Consider the following 22,027-nt stretch of genomic DNA (forward strand, 5'->3'; position numbering starts at 1 on the left):
ATATAGACATAAATAAAGTAAAGACACTATCTAACATTAGAATAAATAAATAATAAATAAACATAAATACAGTAAAGGTAGTATGAACGTGTTGTTTTGAGTAAAGTTACTGGTATAGCTGTAATAAGGAGGTGGTGACTGTGTGACACGTCGTCTCTGCCAGCCTGACTTTAAAAACATCTTTAATAAGTGAAGCATGGAGACTCTGAGAGCTGCAGTGATTAATGATGATGTGTTTACAGCTCTGATCGGGACGATCAGTGTGTCTGACTCTCTCTCTCACACACACACACACACACACACACACACACACACACACACTGTACCATTCAAATGAATCATTAAGACTTCACAGTGAGCTGAGCTGAGCCAGAGTAACCGCTAACACTCTCAGCCTGTTCCGCTCGGCTCTCGGAACGTCGTCCTCGTGCAGTTCTGTTATTGATTATGTAAAAGAAGAGAACAATGCCTTTGGAAAAGCTCTGATTGTCAGAAAGTTCCTCGTTAGTCATGTTCGGAGGAGTGGCCGGCGGCGCAGACGCGAGCTGGAGACGCTGCTGGAAAAGAGATTTGGCCTGGAACGTTTTCCCGAAATACTTAATCAGACGCTGAAGCTCCGTCCCTGTTGAGCGATATCCGAGCTGCTGTCAGCAACTCGCAGCTTTTCCTTTTTCCTGTTATGCACTCTGCCAGTCCATCAAACGCCTGGCCTGCAGTCCTGCTGACCCTGCAGTGGACGGGTCGGCAGACTGGACTGATTCACCTGATTACCGGGTTAATGTCAGCTCAGTTAGATCAGGAGGTTTATTACAACAGCCACTGTTCATAAATCACTGTAAAGGCACAGTTTGTCACGTCAATATACAGAATTTCCCTCAAATATAGTCGGTCAGTCAGGACAGACTTGGTCTCTGAAGCAGAAGCGCCGCATATAAAATGAAGAAGCAGTGCTGTTAGACCCGGTTAGACCCAGATAAGTGCAAGACTTGACCAATCATGGAAGGTTTTCAGAGTAAATATAGATTTTAGGGTTATTCTGATGTCTATATGTAAACATCTAAATAATTCTAATACAATCTAAATAATTTTAATAAGTCCATTAACATCTCCTGTTATCATATATGCAGAAAGGAGCTAAATTCAAACATATTTTACAGTCACTGGTGTTGTATGTTTATAATGTAACTCCAGTGACGGTGACTCCAGTGACGCCCTGGTTAAAACTGAGGATTTTGTAAACTGGCCGTCAGGTGACCTTGTGTATTTAAAATCAGATAAAAAATTATTAAATTATTATTAATTATTATTATTATTAAAAATGATAATATGGCATTATTTTGACTAAATTTTAATTACCCAGCCATTAAAGCTCATAACACCGGTGACATATAGAAATTCTGAGCTGCCTGATAAACAGAATTATTAATAAATTAATTAAATATAGTGAGCGAGTGTGACTCGCCTTCTCAAGCTTCCTCTCTGATGAGCCTTGACCCAAAGAAGCAGTTTAATAGAGCTGAAAATACTGTGTTAAAATGTAGAATAAGAGTCCTGATAACGCCAGCGACCAAAATCTCTGACAAATGATTTATTAAAGTAAAATACATGTTTTTTAATGGAGAATAATGTTAATGATATAAAACGTAAACGTGAATCTATTTTATACAAACTCCTGAGTTAAACCTCTTAAAAATATTGTTTTATATTAAAAATGTTGAAAACTGGTTTTGTGACGAGCTGTTTTACAGATGCAGAGCGACTATGAAACAGGAAAAATCAGAGAATCATAAGAGAAAAGTCTTATTTAATCTTAGCTCAACTGTGTAAATGTACATACTGACTTTTGGAGCTGAACCTGATATTTTAAGCATCTCTTTAAGCCCTGAAACCTGTGTGACATGGTTTCCACTCCATATGGAGAATGACCCCTAAAACTGTAGTAAAACAGACCTGTGGTGTTTATTTTCTATTTTGTTTGGCTTTTATTTTGTGTACAATAGTATACAGTGAAATTTCAAAATTTCAAAATTTCGAAAGTTTTATTTGTCCGATCTCTTTGCTGCATCAATAGCATATGATTGATTACCACTGAGAATAATTTTGTTTTGTTATTTTGTTTGTCAACATTTTTTTGGTTCTTCTTAAGAAATACAAGGAAATGTGCAGAAACTGCTGTATGTAGCAACCAACCGTACAATATTACAGAAGCTTCTTTAGCCCTAAGTTAAGATCTGACAGGTCAAGATAAGATTTCTCACAAATTCTTATTACAGAAGCAAATCATATAGCTTATTACAGCATCTTATCTCAAGTTAGGAAATTCTAAGCTACTCAGTTGAGGTTGATAATCAGCTGTCATGTCTGTTACCTAGCAACTGACCATACACCGACAGCTGAACATGCAAACAATGTTAAAAATGTAAGGTACAGCTGCTGTTACTGACGTAAAAAGGGTCAAAACAAAGCTAAGGTGTGATAAACTGTAAGTAGTGAATACTGTGAGAGCGCCCCCTGCTGTTTATCAGAGCGTCGCCGCTCCCCGGTTTAGTCTCCATTTCCCAAACGCTTTAGCCGAGCGTGCTAACGTTACTCCTCCTAATAAACAGACACACGTTCAGCTCCGTCTCCTCATTATTCACCACCATCACTGTAATATTTCATCATCAACATTAACACACGAAGGTGATCAGAGGGGCGGTGGAGATCGAGTCTGCAGCGTCTGAGATCTTTAAAACGCAGAGTTAGAAAAGAAAATCATCTCACAGTGAAAGCAGCGTTTTACAGTAGAAATAAATGGAGCTCATTATGCTGGTAGTGAACTATGCTGCTGACACAGCTGCCTAAAAACCATAGAAACGGACCTTAAACAGACGTTAGGACCCTGTTGGGGTTCTGCTACTGTTATGATTTCAAGCTTGAATACAATAAAAGAACCCTTTTGGGTGCTACATAGAACCATTTTCAAAGAAGTTCTATACACATTTAAAAATGCTGGTTCTTCAAGGATTCTTTAGTAAAGAAAATGGCTCTATATAGAACCGGGAACGCTTAAAGAACCATTCGCATGATTAATGGGTTGTTTGCATCGTGAAAGCGTCCCTCAGATTGATGGAGAGTGTGCTGTAGATGGTTCTATGCAGAACCTTTTGGAAAAGGGTTGTATGTAGCACCAAAAAGGGTTCTTCATTTATTACAAGCTTGACATCATAACAGTAGAGGAACCCTTTGTGGTGCTATATAGAACCATTTTCAAAAACACATTGTCCATCAATCTGAAGACCATGTGCATTTCACCATGCATAGAACCGTTTAAGCATGCCAAAGGTTCTATATAGAACCCATCATTCTAAATAGAATGAGAACCATTGGCTTTCCAAAATATTTTTAAGTGTGCACAGCTGTTTTCACACCTAGCATGTTTGCTAAAGACCACACCACAGTTAGGCAGCTATTGAACTGCTACATTAGCTGTTTGGCTAAGTGCAGTCGCACACCAGTCACCCCGACGCTAACCACGGCAGTTACCTACACTTTTTACACGCCGGTGTGTAGCGCTGTGGTGTCGCTAAGTGTTGTGCTAGTTACTAAGAGTTAGTAATTACAGTTTACTACTAACTTCTTTCAAAGGTAATTGAATTACTTTACCAATTACTGCACATAAAAGTAATTAGTTACTTGGGAAAGCAACTTTTGTGTATCTCCAAATGTTGACATTCTAACTGCTGACACAGGCTGCATGTCTTGGACTGCATACCTGGCAACCAGTCTGGTTAGTCCTGCCTGCCTTACAGACCAGTTCTTGGGTTTAAACTCAAGCCTTGGTTGTTTGGATGGAGAGGCTGGTTGATTAGCATCGCTAGCACTGGGCTCTGTCGTGATTAGCTTTGTAGAAGAGGGTTGTTACTGTTGTTTAATGTGGATAAAGTTCTCACATCTGCACATAGACGAGAACTCAACAGTGTATTTTTGTCCTTGATCTCCAGGAGGTAAAAGTAACGCCCATATTTCCTGGACAGCAACCTCACACTGCCCGAACTGTGGGCCACTGCGTGGGCTAACGCTGACTGACTCACTCATTCACTGGGCTACCGTGAGGTCGAGTGACATTAGATCATAAATTACCATAATTATCTAACGAGTAATGAGCCCATTTAGATTTCCGTGATTATAATTGTTACATAATTTAAAAAGGTAATTAGATATTTTACTCGTTAGTGTAGTGGAATTATCATTACTGAGACTCGTTACTGTCAGCGCTGCTCTTTCGTGTGTAATTATGCGGTTTAGTTATGTTCACTTTGGGGTCTCAACTCTTTATGGTCAGCTGACTTATAACCTGCTCCAACATGGGAAACTGTTAGTGTTGTGTGACTGCGGGACTGTTTTCATGATGATCTTCAGATGTAATGCAGTGAGACTGGTCAGTCCGGAGCCTCTGGATTCTGACCGACTGATTCATGACTGAGCTGTTTCACATTTAGAGCAGGTTCAGCAGAAACACCTACAACTTCCTGCTGTAGTTTCAGCCTTTACCTCCAACAGAGCCACAGGATGAACCGCAGACGCTTCAAACCAGCTCTGCTAGAGAGAGGAACACACACGGCCTACATACACACACACACACGTACACACACACACACACACACACACACACACACACACTCACATACACACACACACACACAGACACACACACACACACACAGACACACACACTCACATACACACACAGACACACACACACGGCCTACATACACACACACACACACACACACAGACACACACACACACACACACACCTGTCCTTAAACTTAACCTTTATGTGTTTAATAACCGGTTATTTCTGATTCCTCCCTGCAATCCTCTCTCTCTCCCTCTCTATCTCTCACTCTCTCTCTCTCTCACTCTCTCTCTCTCACTCTCTCTCTCTCTCTCTCTGTCTGTCTCTGTCTCTCTCTCTCTCTCCCTCTCTATCTCTCACTCTTTTCTGCCTCTCTTTTCTCTTTGTATATTTCATCTCTCTCTCTCTCTCTCTCTCTCTCTCTCTCTCTCTCTCTCTCTCTCTCTGTAGGTACAGAATGCATGTGATTTGCTCATCAAGCCTCTGGAGAAGTTCCGGAAAGATCAGATTGGAGTCACAAAAGTGAGTGAACAGAAACGTGTATACAGCTGGAGCTGACTGATACGATCGATATGCTGACCCATCAGCTGATATATCACACATGGCTCATCAGTATCGGTGAACATTCCGGCCCTCGTGCTGATAATCAATGATCCTGATATGTTTATCTGTCAGACAGTAACACAAAGACAGCTTGAGAATCTGAACACAAACAGTGTCAAACCTTCCCACCTTTAGCAGCACAATGGCATTGTAGAACAAATTAGAGAACTGATGAATAAATGAGGGTATATAACAGAAACTAACACAGCCAAAAATTCGGGGCAGCTAGCTCCACCCCTACTATGTATATGTATGGGTCATTGTGCATTGTTTGTGTCCAAGTCTGTTATTTTCCCAAACATTATTTAGAAAATAAATGACATGCGTTATTCAACAGTACCTCTTTTATGTGAAACAGTTTTCAGTGCATCTAATAAAATTCATTTTAGTTTCTTTTTGCCTTCAAATGTCTAAAAATGTCAGGTGGTGCAACCGTCTAACCATACATGTTAATTCAAAACAGGTAATTCAGTCAGATAAAATTCCACATCAAATAGTTTGCCATGATTTTAAATTTGAAAACTTTCAAATAAAAACTGTGTTGCAAAATAAGGCAACTTTAAAACTTCTCGACTCACTAAAAAACTTTCGTCCGCAAGTTCTCACTTCCTCGAAAGTCAGGCAGCACAACTAAAAACAAAGGACTTTTATTTTGACATGCTTTCTTGAAAGAGAGGTCAGGGCATTGTATCATAAAGAAGACCCCAGTTAACCTTCCTGGTGCAATGCCAAGGTCAGTACCTCTTTCGCAAATTTAGTAAAAAATGTGATGTTTGAGTCATGTTTAGACGGTTCTGTTTACCATGTCAGGTGTTCTGACCTCAGGAGAACCATGAAAATGTGGAATTATGATAGTAATGTTACTTATCTGGAAAAAAATGTGTAAGTATAAACTCAAGTTAAAGGCCTATTTGTGTCTAAGTAGATGCCTGTTTAATTTGAAATTAGTCTGAAAAGTCAGGTGGCGCAACCAGTCAGTCAGATGGAGCAACCAGACCAGCGCAGTTTAATAACTGAAACAGGCCATTAAAAGCTTTGATAACACTCAATATATTTAAGATAGAAAATGCACATAGATATAACTGCAAATACATATGCAGATTTAAAAATGCACGTCATGCTCTTTTAATAAGATTTTCAAAAAATATCAGTTTGTAAAACCTTAACAAGTAACTGTCAACCACCTCATCGCCACACCTTTTCATACAATAAATAACTATATATAGTAAGTTATATATGTTATATAAATAACTTAATAAACAGTTTTTTTGTGAAAAAAAATGGGGTTATGTTTCATAAACATAGAAGCTTGTAGAAGTGACACAACAATACTGGCACAAAAATTAGTGTTCACTTTCCTGGAGGTGGACGGGGTTAAAAGTTGCACTGCAGCCAACCACCAGAGGGCGTCCGAGATGTTCTGGCTTCCCTTCGTCACCCCCTGTCATCCAGTCCACTCTTATATACAGTCTGTGGTCACTAGATTTGATAGTACGCTGCTTTGATTAATAAGGGCTGGTATTTTTATAGTGTACTTTAATTAATAACACTAGAAATGATTCAACACTAAAAAAATACATTCTCTAAAACGCAGAAGACAAATTGACGCGACACTCACTGGTGGGCGCCTGCATGCAGAAGCATTTCCTTCCTGTGAGGTTCTTTGGAAACCGTGTTTGACCACCACACACACAGTCGTATGCAAAAGTGTGAATATTAATTTGAGTAGTCTCGGTAGCCAAATTTCCTGTTCCACCTTAAACAGTGCAGCAGTTCTGATGCCTGAAGCACCCGAATGTAATGCTGCTCCATTTAAGGCGGAACAGGAAAATTCGAATGAGAATCTGGTGAATATCTGACTTCAGCTTCATATCACTGAAGAATTAGGGGTGGGTGATAATAAATAATTGCCCCCCTCTTTGAAGTCATATGATGCCCTAAATGTAACTAAAGCCCAGCAGTGAGGAGCTGAACTTTACCCTCCTCTGCTGTCACTGCAGACTGGCAGGGTCGCCTACAGAGCAGCGCTGGTAGCTGTTAATGAAGTGATGCTCTTTTTATTTGAGGGTCCCATTTCAGAGGGAGGATTTCAACCACTACCCCCTGTAACTCAGTTCTAAGGGGCAAGGAGACCCTCGAAAACAAGGGGTAGGGGTAGAAATGAGAATTGGGACTGGGCCTTAATCACACACGGGTCTTTACTACACTCAAATTACTATGAAGTCCCTGGTTGAAGCTGAAGTCTGCAGGTGTTAATAGTGAGTTTGTGCTGCAGTATCAGCCTCTACTCTACTGAGAAGGCTTTACACTAGATGTTGAACATTACTGTGAGGATTTGGTTGAGCGTTAGTGAGGTCAGATAATAATGTTGGATGATCAGTTCTGGATCAATAATCATCCCAAAGGTACTGGATGGAGCTCCATCACTCCAGAGAACACAGTTCTACGGCTCCACAGCCCAAAATCTACACTTTCCACGCGATATTTCCTCTTCTTTTCAGGGAACAGTGAGTTGGAAATAATCTCAGCGATAATATCGGCGAATCGGCCGAGCCCGTGTGGCGCTGCTGCGTCGATTTATGTTAATAAGCGGATTGCTGTCCGTTATTAATTTACAGAAATAACATTTTCATTTGTGTCGGTTCTTTTGGCCTGTAGAGAACGCTGACATTTTGAAGCGTCCAGACACTCACTGATTCATAGAAATATCTGTGGAAAAAGAGCTGCATCCAGAGACAGAGAGAGAGAGAGAGGGATGAAGTGAGAGAGAGATGAAGGAATGAGTTTAGACAGCAGTTGGAAAAAGTTAAACATGGAAAAGCTGCTCGCGCCAGAGACTGAAGACCGGATCGATCCAGAACTTTCCACACTGCGCTTTCATCTGTGTGGGTGCAGTAAGCGCTCTTGTCCACCAGGGGGAGAACTGAACCCATTTAGGAGTGTTCATGTCTGTTTGGGCATTAAAAAATTACAATAAAGTAGCATTTAATTAATCAAAATTAATTTATTAACGTTAAAAAAAGAAAAGAAAATTCAAAACTTAATAAAGAAAAAAATGCAAAAGAAAAAACAATCGAATAATCAAATAATAATGGGAAACAAATATATTGCAATTAAATAGTAGCAAACAAGCAATAAAAATAAGAATAAATCAATAAATCAAAAAAAATAAAAATACATTAATTAATCAAGAAATAAAAAATAAAACAATGAAGGGAAAAAAATCAAGAAATTTAAGAAGTAAATTAACCAATCATATTTATACCAAGTCCACCTCCTTGTTTTTACACTCACCGTCCATCTTATCAGCTCCACTGACCATATAGTTCCACTTTGTAGTTCTACAGTTACAGACTATAGTCCATCTGTTTCTCTGCATACTTTGTTACCCTGTTCTTCAGTGGTCAGGACCCCCATGGACCCTCACAGAGCAGGTTCTATTTGGGTGGTGGATCATTCTCAGCACTGCAGTAACACTGACATGGTGGTGGTGTGTTAGTGTGTGTTGTGCTGGTCTGAGTGGATCAGACACAGCAGTGCTGCTGGAGTTTTTAAACACCTCAGTGTCGCTGCTGGACTGAGAATAGTCCACCAACCAAAAATATCCAGCCAACAGCGTCCTGTGACCACTGATGAAGGACTAGAGGATGACCAGCACAAACTGTGCAGCAGCAGATGAGCTATCGTCTCTGACTATTGTCTGAGCCTTTTGAACGAGGCAGCCAATCAGAAGAGAATGAGAGAGCTCATTTACATATATCAGTCTTAAAGGCGCAGTAGCACAGTCAGCCTTTTTTAATTCTAAGGGAAGGTTGGAGTTAAAGAGACGCTGGAATCTGGTCATGTAAAAATGAGTTACGGCTGTTTTGTGGTGCCGAAGCCACACAACTGTCAGAAATGGACCTCAGTGGAAAAAAGGATACAAGAGACACGTAGAATCCAGGCCCTTTAAGGCAGCCGGACCACTTTAAATCACTTCACCTTTGCTGATGCCACAACTTTTTTGTGTTTTTGTTTTATGTTTCCAGAAATGTTGATTGTGTGTGTGTGTGTGTGTGTGTGTGTGTGTGTGTGTGTGTGTGTGTGTGTGTGTGCACGTGTGTTTCAGGAGCGGCGTAAGAAGTTTGAGAAGGAGAGCGAGAAGTACTACTCTCAACTGGACAAACATCTCAACCTGTCATCCAAAAAGAAGGAGACCCAATTACAGGAGGTAACAGAGACAGAGGAGAGAGAGAGAGAGAGAGGGAGGGAGGGAGTGAAAGGAGGGAGAGGGAGAGAGAACGTAAGTGAGAGAGGACGAAAGAGGGAGGAAAAAGGAAAAAAGGGAGGAGGGAGAGAGAGGTAAGGGGAGAGAGAGAGAGAGAGAGAGAGAGAGAGGGAGAGAGGGAGAGAGGGAGAGAGGGAGAGAGAGAGAGAGAGAGGTTAAATAAGGATGACAGAGATTTTAACTGTTCTGTAAAGTCACAACACAAACTGAACCCAAAATCAGCTGAATGTAAGTCTGACTGAGATGAAGTCCAGGCTGGTTTATCTTCCCGTTAGATGTTTATTTGTTTATTAGTTGGTTATTATTATGTTTTTTCTGTATTAACGTGCCGTAAATATTGAGTATTGAATGGTGTAATTAAAATGATTGATGTGGTGTTTTGATTAATCAGTAGTGTCTGTTAGCGTCTCACTGTGTGCAGTTTGAGTTGTTTACATTTCTAAAAGAAAGCTCTTTGTGTGCCTGTGTGTGTGTGTGTGTGTGCGTGTGTGCGTGTGTGTGTGTGTGTGTGTGTGTGCATGTGTGTGTGTGTGTATGCGTGTGTCTGTGTGTATGCGTGTGTGTGTGTGTGTCTGTGTATGTGTCTGTGTGTATGCGTGTATGTGCGTGTGTGTGCGTGTGGCGGTTAATATATGTGTGTGTATATGTGTGTCTGTGTGTATGTGTGTGCCTGCGTGTGTGTGTATGTGTGTGTGCGTGTGTGTGTGTGTGTGTGCGTATGTGTGTGCCTGCGTGTGTGTGTATGTGTGTGTGTGTGTGTGTGTGTGTGCGTATGTGTGTGCCTGCGTGTGTGTGTGTGTGTGTGTGTGTCTGTGTGTGTCTATGTGTGTGTGTGTGTGTGTGTGTGTGTGTGTCTGTGTCTGTGTGTGTGTGTGTGTGTGTGTGTGTGTGTGTGTGTGTGTGTCTGTGTGTGTGTGTCTGTGTGTGTCTGTGTCTGTGTCTGTGTGTGTGTGTGTGTGTGTGTGTGTGTGTGTGTGTGTGTGTGTGTGTGTGTGTGTGTGTCTGTGTCTGTGTGTGTGTGTGTGTGTGTGTGTGTGTGTGTGTGTGTCTGTGTGTGTGTGTGTGTGTGTGTGTGTGTGTGTGTGTGTGTGTGTGTGTGTGTGCATCAGGCGGACGATCTGGTGGATAAAGAGCGTCAGGCGTTCTACGAGTCGTCTCTCGAGTACGTCTACCAGATCCAGCAGGTGGAGGACAGGAAGAAGTTCGATATCGTTGAGCCTGTAAGCGAGTTCGTTTTTCCTTTCACACACATTCAGCTGTGTGAAACATCCTGTTTACACAGACCACAAATATTCGGACACTGACATCATTTTTCTTTCGGTCTCTGTACTCCAGTACATCCGACTTAATACAATGACTGAGTTTGAAAGGGTAATTCCACCACTTTTTCACAATTTCTACACGTTTAAATGCTGATAGTGGTATATCTGAAAAGATATTTTGTCTGACACCACCCTGCGTGTATCTCTCCACTCTAAATCTGATCTCAAAACTATCATAAAACAGTGTCTCAGACATCAGGCAGCAAATTAGTAGGCCTTTCATGTAGTAACTGTCTGTGAGGGAGCTTTTAGAGGAGGACGTCTGGTTCCTATCACCACCACTGTGAACAATTCTGACTCTGTAAGTTTATCTAGAGCAGAGCGTTTCACACCAAACCACTCTGACTCTGTTTACATCTTAACCACTTAGTTTCCTAGCAACCGAGTACACTCCCACAGCTGAAACGTAAACACAAAATCAAAATAACGTTAAAAATATAAGATACAGCTGCTGTTACTGATGTAAAAAAGGTCAAAATCAAACTAAAGTGTGATAAACTGTGAGTAGTGAATACTGTGAGAGCGCCCCCTGCTGTTTATCAGAGCGTCGCCGCTCCCCAGTTTCAGTCTCCGTTTCCCAAACGCTTTAGCCGAGTGCGCTAACGTTACTCCTCCTAATAAACAGACGCACGTTCAGCTCCGCCTCCTCATTATTCACCACCATCACTGTAATATTTCATCATCAACATTAACACACGAAGGTGATCAGAGGGGCGGTGGAGATCGAGTCTGCAGCGTCTGAGATCTTTAAAACGCAGAGTTAGAAAAGAAAATCATCTCACAGTGAAAGCAGCGTTTTACAGTAGAGATAAATGGAGCTCATTATGCTGGTAGTGAACTATGCTGCTGACTCAGCTGCCTAAAAACCATAGAAACGGACCTTAAACAGAAGTGAGGACCCTGTTGGGGTTCATCCTAAAGTTAGGACAGGATTTAGGAGGTTTAGTCTAGTTAGGATGTTTGTGTGATGCTGTTTTCTTATCTGGAGTTCATGATGAGATTATGAAGTTACTGTTATTCTGTAATAGATACTGTCCTGACTCATGATTCTGTATTACGGCTCCTGAATTCTGTGTGTGTGTGTGTGTGTGTGTGTGTGTGTCTGTCTGTGTGTGTGTGTGTGTGTGTGTGTGTGTGTGTCTGTGTGTGTGTGTGTGTGTGTGTGTGTGTGTGTGTGTGTGTGTGTGTGTGTGTGACAGGTGCTGGCGTTCCTGCAGAGTATTCTGACTCTGAATAATCTAACAGTGGAGATGACTCAGGACTTCCTGCCTTATAAACAGGAGCTGCAGTTGAGCCTGCAAAACGTGAGTCGGTCACATCCATCAGTCCACTATCAGTTTATTTAGTCAGTGAATCCGATCAATCAGCCTGACTCACACATCAGTCTTTTTTAGTCTGTTAGCTGCATGAATCGGTCATCTCAGTCTGCAGGACATCTGTTTTCATCAAAGAAATACAGTTCTTTAGTTATTACCACAGAACCAATGATTTCATGTTACTGACGTAAAATCATCTGCATTCAGCTCTTCTCTCCTTACAGAGGTTCTCAAACCTCAAGGACGACCAGACAGTGCACATTTTTATATATCACTTGCCACCAAATACCAGTTTTCTCCTAGAAACACAGACATTCTCCACTAAACACCACTATTCTCCACTAAACACCACCATTCTCCGCCACACAGCACCATTCTCCACCAAACACCAACATTCACCTACAAACACCACCATTCTCCACCAAACACTGACATTCTTCACCAAACACCATCATACTCCACTGAACATCACCATTCTCCTACAAACAGCACTATTTACCTACAAACACCACCATTTTCCACCAAACACCACCATTCACCTACAAACCCCACCATTCTCCACCAAACACCACTATTCTGCTACAAAAACCACTCTATTCTACCAAACACTACCATTCTCCACCAAACACCGACATTCTCAACCAGTCACTGTCATTCTCCACCAAACACTATCATTCCCTACCAACACCACCATTCTCCACCAAACACTATCATTCTCCAACAAACACCAACAATCTCCACCAAACACCACCATTCTCCAGCAAACACCAAGAATCTCCAACAAACACCACCATTCTCCAACAAACACCAAGAATCTCCAACAAACACCACCATTCTCCAGCAAACACCAAGAATCTCCAACAAACACCACCATTCTCCAACAAACACCAAGAATCTCCAACAAACACCACCATTCTCCAACAAACACCACCATTCTGCAACAAACACCACCATTCTCCAACAAACACCACCATTCTGCAACAAACACCACCATTCTCCACCAAACACCAAGAATCTCCACCAAACACTAACATTCTCCATGTCACCTTTATTCTCCAGCAAACAGTCATTCTCTACCAGACACCATCATTCTCCACCACACACCTCTGTTTTCCACCAAACACTGCCAAACACCATCATTCTCCACAAAATACTATTGTTCTCCACGAAACACCATTGTTCTCTGCTAAATACTGACATTCTCCACCAAACACCACCATTCTTGACCAAACACCACCATTCACCTACAAACACCACCATTCTCCACCAAACACAACCATTCTCTGCCAAACACCACCATTCTCTGCCAAACAGCACCATTCTCCAACAATCACCACCATTCACCTACAAACACCACCATTCTCCACCAAACACCACCATTCTTGACCAAACACCACCATTCTCCACCAAACACCACCATTCTCCACCAAACACCACCATTCTGCGTTCTGATGTGAAGTTAGACTGAAAAAGTCAGGCCTTTTTTTTTGAGTGCGACTGAACCGTATCGCTGTTGTCGCCACAGACGCGTAACCACTTTGAGAGTACGCGAGAAGAAATGGAGGAACTGATGAAGAGGATGAAACTGCCCAACCCCATCTTCATCAGACACGGCCAGCAGCCGACCATAGAGGGCTACCTCTATGTCCAGGAGAAACGTGAGCATTATTACATGTCATAATAGCCTATAAAAAGTTTGTAAGCACCGTTTAGGTATTCATAAATCATTCCGTCTATGAGAAAAACCCTTAGAAATCTAGAGTTATTATTGGTATTTTACTGTGCTTTTTATATGTATTTATACAATCACATAATTAATTGTACAGGGGTGGAGGGGGGGCACAGTTCTTATTCAACTCTGCCAATATAAATACAGTCTTTTATCCCAGATAGTTAGCATATGGCTGTTATTGAAAGAAAACACTGTATCTCCAAAATAGTAACTTTGCAGGAGAAGGGAAAAACCTACTTCAATTCTAATGTAAGTCAATGGAACCAGACTTTTTTTCAAGTAGTTTTGGGTCATTTCTTTTAGTCCGTTCATCATGAAATTTACATACAATGTAAAGGGCAACAGGTACTATGCCATAAACTAAAAAACGTCAAAAAATTGAGATATGAGGTTTTCTTCCGACAACAGCGAGATATCGGTCCGCTGGCTTGAGAAAGTTGGCACCACACTGACTGTTCGCCACTGCTGGTCCACCTTCAGACCACCCAGATTACTGTCCTGCATACAAGCTCTACCTAGTTTTTAATCTCCTCAAACAGATTTTAAATCCACAGAGACTTTTATTTTGGAAAACAAACCAAGACAAATATTACAAGCAACTGAGAGAGAAAAAATAATGACTCTCGTATAAAATGATTTTATATGATTTTATATGATGTTGTTGCTGATACTGAGCTGGATTAAAATGATTTACTGAACTAAATTACAAAGTATAAATAATATGAATAAAGTAAATTGGACTGTGAGTGGAAAATGAGCGATGATAGATGGAATTTTGTCTAATACTCAGGGATTCTATGGCACTTTCATAAATATTACATCTAAAACTCAAATTCCTGTGGCGATTATGATTATTTTTCTCCCGGAACCAGATGACAGGCAGTTCTGTGCCTTGAAATATGTCATTACTTCTGAGTGCTCATATTGTGGTTATAAACGAGCGCTCAGAGACTCCGTAACGAGCTGGTCAGCCTGCAGTCCTGTGAGAAATCATTTATAAAAAAATAAACTTCCTCCAAATTCTGTTGAGTATTTTCCAAAAGGAAAATCACTAATTAATTATGAATTACAAAGCGCATAAGCAGCTGACGGCTGGACGCTGTCCTGCAGTCCTGTGACGCAGCTTGAATAGAAAGGCCACATGACAGAGTCTGTCCTGTCAGTTTATCATGACTAATTACTTCACCGACTGCTCCTCAGCTGGAGGCTGTGATTACACTGCAGATGTGGTCGTATTAATGTGCATTAGGAGTAGCAGAAAACCACTAAGTGTGGAGAACAGACGTCCCTGAGCTCCCATCTGTAACCAGAGTCTCGACTCTTCCAGCTCTGTGTAATTATTAGCCTCTTAAACTCTCACAGCAGGATCACTGAGACCCTCTGCAGCTTCCAGGCAGCCGAGTTTCGCTCCTGCAGGAACAGAGCAGCTCAGAAAATGAGAGTTAGCGCGAGGCCTGTTAGCGCGAGGCCTGTTAGCGCGAGGCCCGTTAGCGCGCGGCCCGTTAGCGCGAGGCCCGTTAGCGCGCGGCCCGTTAGCGTGAGGCCCGTTACCGCGAGGCCCGTTAACGAGCGACCTGTTAGCGCGCGGCCTGTTAGTGAGTGACCTGTTAGCGAGAGCGGCCTGTTAGCGCGAGCGGCCTGTTAGCGCGAGGCCCGTTAGCGAGCGACCCGTTAGTGCGAGGCCCGTTAGCGCGCGGCCCGTTAGCACGCGACCCGTTAGCGCGAGGCCCGTTAGCGCGAGGCCTTTAGAAACTGTAGATGATGCTTTGACACTTGAAATACACAGAGATTGTGTTACAACCTGTTATTAACTGCCTTCTCTCTCTCTCTCTCTCTCTCTCTCTCTCTGTATATATGTATATATATATATATATATATATATATATATACATACATATATATATATATATATATATATATATATATATATATATATATATATATCCCTCTCTCCGCATCCTCTCTCTCTTTCTCTCTCTCTCTCATCAACTCTATCGCTCGCTCTCTCTTGCTCTCTCTCATCCACTCTCTCTTTCTCATCCACTATCTCTGTCGCTCTGTCTCTCTCTCTTTCTATTTCTCCCCTCTCTCGCCCAATGTCTCTGTCTTTCGGCGTGTGTGTCTCTCTCTCTCTTTCATCCTCTTCTTTCTTTCTGTCTTTCTTTCTTTTTTGTCCTTCCCTCTCTCTCCGTCTCTCTTTCTTTCTCCTTCATCCTCGTCTTTCTGTATTTTTCTTTTATCCCTCTTTCTTTGTCTCACTTTCTTTCTTTCCTATCCCCCCCTCTCTCTCTCTCTCTCTTTCACCCTCTTCTTTCTTTCTTTCTTTCTTTTTCTTTCTTTCTTCCTTTCTTTCTCTCTCTCTCTCTCTCTCTCTCTCTCTTTCTCTCTCTCCCTCTCTCTCTCTCTCTTTCACCCTCTTCTTTCTTTCTTTCTTGCTTTCTTTTTCTTTCTTTCTTTCTTCCTTCCTTTCTTTCTCTCTCTCTCTCTCTCTCTCTCTCTCTCTCTCTCTCTCCCTCTGTTAGGGGCGTTGGGGATGACCTGGGTGAAGTACTACTGTAAGTATATGAAGGGTTCTAAGCTGCTGCTGCTGCTGCCAACAGAACAGAAACCTGCAACCAAACAGGTAAACATGATCAGCGGCGTCCCGTTTAGAGTAGTGTCCCCTTTAGAGGAGTGTCCCCTTTAGAGTAGTGTCCTCTTTAGAGGAGTGTCCACTTTAGAGGAGTGTCCTCTTTAGGGGAGTGTCTCCTTTAGAGGAGTGTCCTCTTTAGTGTCCTCTTTAAGGTGAAAGTCTGGAGAAAAGTCTAATTCCCCCAGTTTCCCTCCACCCTGTCCACAAGCACAGCCCATCAGCCCGAACGTGTCCGGTGTCAGAAGTGTGTTTGTTTAATGTTTAGTTGACACGCTGTGATCTGTAAACATACAAGAACGTCAAGTAGCTAAAAACCGTTAAGCCTGGGTTCTGTCCACACTTCAGTCTATGTTAATACATTCTCAATGAATATGGTGAACGTGTTTTATATGGTTCTATATAGAACCTTTCTGAAAAGGGTTCTATAAGGCACCCAAAAGGGTTCTTCTATTGTTATGATGTCAAGCTTGTCTTAACAGTACATGGAGAACACATTCTCCATCAATCTAAAGAACCATTTCACCATGCAAAGAACCATTTAAGCGTACAGGTGGTTCTTTTCTATATAAAGCCACTGTCTTTCCTGAGGAGCCCGTGAAGAACCATCTTTTTAATAGTCTAGATAACAGTGAGTCATACAGGGTCAGAAACCACTTAATGAAGTCTAGTAGAGATACTGAACTGCTCCACCCAGGTGTGGGAAGATCTAGATATGCAGTTAGCGCCAATGCTAACTGATGGGGTGTTCCGTTACTCTTTAGCTGCTTTAGCCTCGTAGCTCCAGCGCTAAAACTAAAGAAGAGAAACTTCAGACACCAAACAGGTCTTGGCTGATCGACTGTGCTTGGAGTAAGAGGAGGAGACTGGCTTTGATTCTTCACCAGACTATCGCTTTGACTTTTCAATCTCACTTCTTTCTCACACTAATATGCTCTCTCTCTCTCTCTCTCTCTCTCTCTCACTCTCCTCTCCTCTCTCTGTCTCTCTCTCTCTCTCTCTCTCTCTCTCTCTCTCAGGTTCCTCTCGAGCTCACTCTAAAGTCATGTATTCGGCGTAAATCCGAGTCGATCGATAAACGCTTCTGCTTTGACATCGAGACACAGGAGAGGTGAGAGACAACATCACCCCTCCTCCTCGTGTGCAGCTCCGAAATGAGCAGCCACCTGGGTTACCATAGCAATGGCCTAGCAACACATTAGTAATCACCTGGGATACCATGGCAATGGGCTAGCAGCACTGTAGCAACCACTTGGGATACCATAGCAATGGCCTAGCAGCCCCTTAGCAGCCACCTGGGTTACCATAGCAATGGCCTAGCAACACCTTAGCAACCATCTGTGATACCATGGCAGAGACTGACCAGCACCTTAGCAACCACTTTGTTTGATCTTTGATTATTGGTGATTGTTGGTGATTATTGGTGATTGTTGTTGATTATTGGTTATTATTGGTGATTGTTGGTGATTATTGGTGATTGTTGGTGATTGTTGCCGCAGACCCACGTTCACTGTGCAGTCCATCTCTGAGGTCAACAGGAAGCAGTGGATGGAAGCTATGGATGGAAAAGAGCCGGTGAGGTTTATCCACAACATTTCTAGTGCCACCTTCTGGCCTGGAAGAACAAATGCATTGTTCTCTCTGTCTAAGTAGTTACATTAAACCGTATAACTGTTAACCGCTTTACCTGTTAAGCTATTTGGAATTATTAATAATGAATTAATTTGTGTTCAATTTGTGTTCAATCATGTACACAAGTAAGGACCATAACGAATATTTATATGAAAGAATAGTAAAATTAAATATAAACATTAGAAATAAACACAGTCTACATACAGCACAGAAAAACAAATATATATTTTGTTTTTTCTGAGCTTTTTCTGGTTAAATTATGGGCTTGTTTTCTCTGATCTTCACTCTCAGCCTCTCTGTCACTGATTAAAGCTGTAGTTGTGGGTCTGCACTGTTCTAATGTTCTAATATATCTCTTTAATGTTCTTCTCTTTATCTGTTTCTCCTGTAGATTTACCACTCCCCCATTCACAAACAAGCCGAAAGTATGTAACACGTTCATACTTTTTATTTTGTATATAGAACCTTATAGAACTTTCACTTTCTAGATAGAAAATTATGGAAATTTCATTTTCTAGATAGAACCCACTATAACTTTTACTTTCTAGATAAAACTTTATCGAACTTTCACTATCTAGATAGAAATTTATAGAACTTTCTCTTTTTAGACAGAACTTTATAGATAAAACTTGGTGGACTTTCACTTTTTAGCTAGAGCTTTTTAGAACTTCACCTTTCTAGGTTGATGAACTTTATAAAACTTTTTTTCATAGATAGATCATGATAGATAGAACTTTAGAACTTTCACTTTTCAGATAAAGCTTGACAGAACTTTATTAAATGTTTACCCTAGAGACAGAACCTTATAGAACCTCATTAAAACCTTATAGAGAAAATTTGATAGAATGTCATAAAACTTCACTTTATAGACAGAACCTTCGAGGTAGAACTTCGCAGAACTTTCACTTTATAAATAGAACTTCAAAAATTCAACTTTATTAGAACCTTATAGATGAAACTTGCTAGATAGAATTTTGTAGAACGTTCACTTTATAGACAGACTGACAAATTGAACTTCTTATGAAGTTTTACTGTAAAGACAGAACTTAGTAAACTATAAGCTTGATGTTTAGAACTTTAGTAGAACTTTCACTTTACATATAGAACTGCTGATTTTAAAAGCTCTAAAAATCTTTAGTAAATTTTAACCTTTTTGTTTATTTCTTTATTTTGCTTAAATTTCATGTACTACATGTATTGATTTCCAAATTTAAATTTTTAAATATGTTGAAGTTTTAAGCTTAGAAGTCATCAGTTGGTGAATGAAACTGATTTAATGTGATTATTTGTGTTTTTTCTGCAGTGGAACTGAACGAAACCGGCTTCAAGTTTGTCAGAAAATGCATCAACGTGATCGAGACCAAAGGTAGAACATCTGTTCCTCCTCAGTCGGTCAGAGCTTTTATTAATCTGCGCTCGATAAAAGACGTTGGTTCAAAAACTCTAATCAATCAATAACACCAACATAAACCGGCACATCTTTACAGTGAAGGAAGAAAAAAGTCATTATTAATTAATGACGCATGATAATAATAACAATATAACAATAATAATGAAAATTTACTTTTGTTTAGAAAAATGAATAAAATCAGCTAATAAGCCGGTCTTAGTTCAACTCTGTATTCATTTGCAAATTCCATGTTTCGGTGAATTTTTTAAGTGTGAATAAGTTTACACACCCTCTACAGAGAGCACAGTTTAGAACACAGTTACTGTTTATTGGCTGAATTTAACTTACTGGGAAAAAACTAAATATAAAATGCGGCCTGTGTGAAAGTTATGGCACATTTTATATTTGATGTTTTTCCAAAATGTTAAACTGAGCACATAAATAGAACTTTTACACTAAAATTCTCTAAAAGGCCATATTTAGGTGTGGTCTCTGTAGTCCCCTGTAGACTGTCTAAAATAAATGTGTTCGTTGACTGGATGCTGAATGTCCTAGTTGTTTTCTTCGTCAGCCGTTCGGAGTAGAGCTTTCACGTTACACATGCAGAAAAATCTGTTTGACTCTGAGCGTATTGTTGTTGAGTTGGGGTGGGATGGAGATTTTACAGAAGCAGTAGTAACTGTGTGTAATTACATCCTGACAAATTTGAATCATGTAAAATTTGGTTTCAAAATTGCGAAAAAAAAGACAGAATTCTCGGCCCTGAAATGCTGGGGGCGTGTCCGCTGAAGGTGCTGAAACCACGCCCACTCACTGGAAAGGTGCAGCCTCTCTTCAGCTTTGTATTCGCCAGAATGTAACTGCTGCACTATTTAAGGTGGAATGGGAATCCGTCTTAGCTCGCTAGGTTAGCAGCAGAGCCTCTCATGGATTGAAAAGAAGCCACTAGCAGAGCTTCAGCACAGAATTCGCTCCATCTAGCAGCTTCTAGCAGTTTGTAAAACATTAAATAAAAATTATTACAGTTGTCGGTTTATTGTTGCTATTACAGTATTTTTATATGTGGCACTACAGGCTCTATTTTATCTGTCTTAACTTATTAAAGTAAATAGCGTGATGCATACCTTGAAAATCAATGTATCGTGATAATAGTTTTTGCCATATCGTCCACCCCTACATAGCAACAGCATAGCAGCTACCTGGAATACCCTAGCAACCACCTGGAATTGCTATTTAAACCCAGTTAAGTTGTTAAAAACAAACAATCAGCCGTAATCTACAACTTAAATATAGCAAATAAATAGGAATGATTTCATAACATGTGCAGATGTAACGGTGGAGGCAAGGAGGCAGGATGCAAGTGCGAGTTGCTTTTATTCAAATTAGAGTTAACTGCAGTCTGAAAAACAGACATGTCCAGCCAGTTAGGACGAGGGACCGGGCAGGAGACGAGACTGAAGACAAAAGTGGAGAGAGAACAGGAGACTGGAGCGGAGATACAGGATACAAGAGGGAAGTCTGGACAGAGGAACAGACAGTGGGCTGGGCAAAAGACTGCATAGGAGGCTGGAAAGATGGCAGAACAGGAGATGGAGTTAATGTAGACATAGCAACAGGAACAGACATGGTTACTGGGACAGGGACAGAAACATGGACAGGAATGGGTACAATAAGACCAAACACAGAAACAGGAACCCTGATTGAGACGGGTACAGATATATACATGGTTACAGGGACAAAAACAAAACTATGGACTAGAGACTGGACAGACTTGGGGGAACACAGAATTATGAAGTTCATGCAGGCGAAGGAACTGGGTGGCAGACTGAGCAGGGAACTGGAAAGGCAAGGAGAATGGTACTTAAGCAGGGAGCTGGGGAAACGTTGCAGGAGCAGGATGTTGGAAGGCTGGCACGTGAACAGGAGGCTGGGAGCCAGTCACTGGACACTGGAAGACCGGCACTGGAGCAGGACGATGAAAGGCTGACACTGGACGCTGAAAGGTCGGCACCGAAGCAGGACAGGAAATGAGAAAAGGAGTGGCTCGGGGTTCAGGAGCAGGAACTGGGGTGGCCTGGGGGGCAGGCACAGGAATGGCCCAGAGAGTAGGAACTGGAGATCCTGAGGCCACGGGCAGGTCTGGAGATAAGGAGGCTATCGGCAGGTTGAGGAACACAGCAGGGACTCTCGGCGGCAGGCGGCACTGCTGCGACGTCCACGGAGACAGGCGGGCCTGCTGCGACGTCCTCGGAGGCAGGCGGTCCTTGGAGGCAGGCGGTCCTTGGAGGCAGGCGGCCCTGCTGCGATGTCCTCGGAGGCAGGCGGCCCTGCTGTGACGTCCATGGCTGCTGGCTGAGCTGAGAGCAGGGAAGCTTCTTTCTCTTTACCAGGGAACAAAAACTGAAGCCGACGCAGCAGATGGTAACTCTCCTGAAGTCTGACCTCATTCTCCTTAATAAGTTCCTGCACACTCGCTGCTTCCCTGTGTGTCAGTAACGGTGGAGGCAAGGAGGCA

At 41.6% G+C, this 22,027-nt stretch overlaps 1 protein-coding gene across 2 annotated transcripts in view; it reads left to right on the top strand.

The window, feature by feature from the left end:
- Positions 1-22,027, top strand: part of ophn1 (oligophrenin 1) — a 117,284-nt gene that overhangs the window by 24,682 nt on the left and 70,575 nt on the right. For both annotated transcript variants that reach the window (XM_036580154.1, XM_036580155.1), the window contains exons 4-13: positions 5,072-5,143; positions 9,333-9,434; positions 10,601-10,711; positions 12,013-12,117; positions 13,655-13,787; positions 16,384-16,484; positions 17,510-17,601; positions 17,990-18,065; positions 18,514-18,547; positions 19,426-19,488. In XM_036580154.1, coding sequence (XP_036436047.1) covers positions 5,072-5,143; positions 9,333-9,434; positions 10,601-10,711; positions 12,013-12,117; positions 13,655-13,787; positions 16,384-16,484; positions 17,510-17,601; positions 17,990-18,065; positions 18,514-18,547; positions 19,426-19,488 — 889 coding nt within the window. The remainder of the gene's footprint in view (positions 1-5,071; positions 5,144-9,332; positions 9,435-10,600; positions 10,712-12,012; positions 12,118-13,654; positions 13,788-16,383; positions 16,485-17,509; positions 17,602-17,989; positions 18,066-18,513; positions 18,548-19,425; positions 19,489-22,027) is intronic.

The sequence above is a fragment of the Colossoma macropomum genome, unplaced genomic scaffold, assembly GCF_904425465.1.
Source record: "Colossoma macropomum unplaced genomic scaffold, Colossoma_macropomum, whole genome shotgun sequence".
Classification (NCBI taxonomy): Eukaryota; Metazoa; Chordata; class Actinopteri; order Characiformes; family Serrasalmidae; genus Colossoma; species Colossoma macropomum.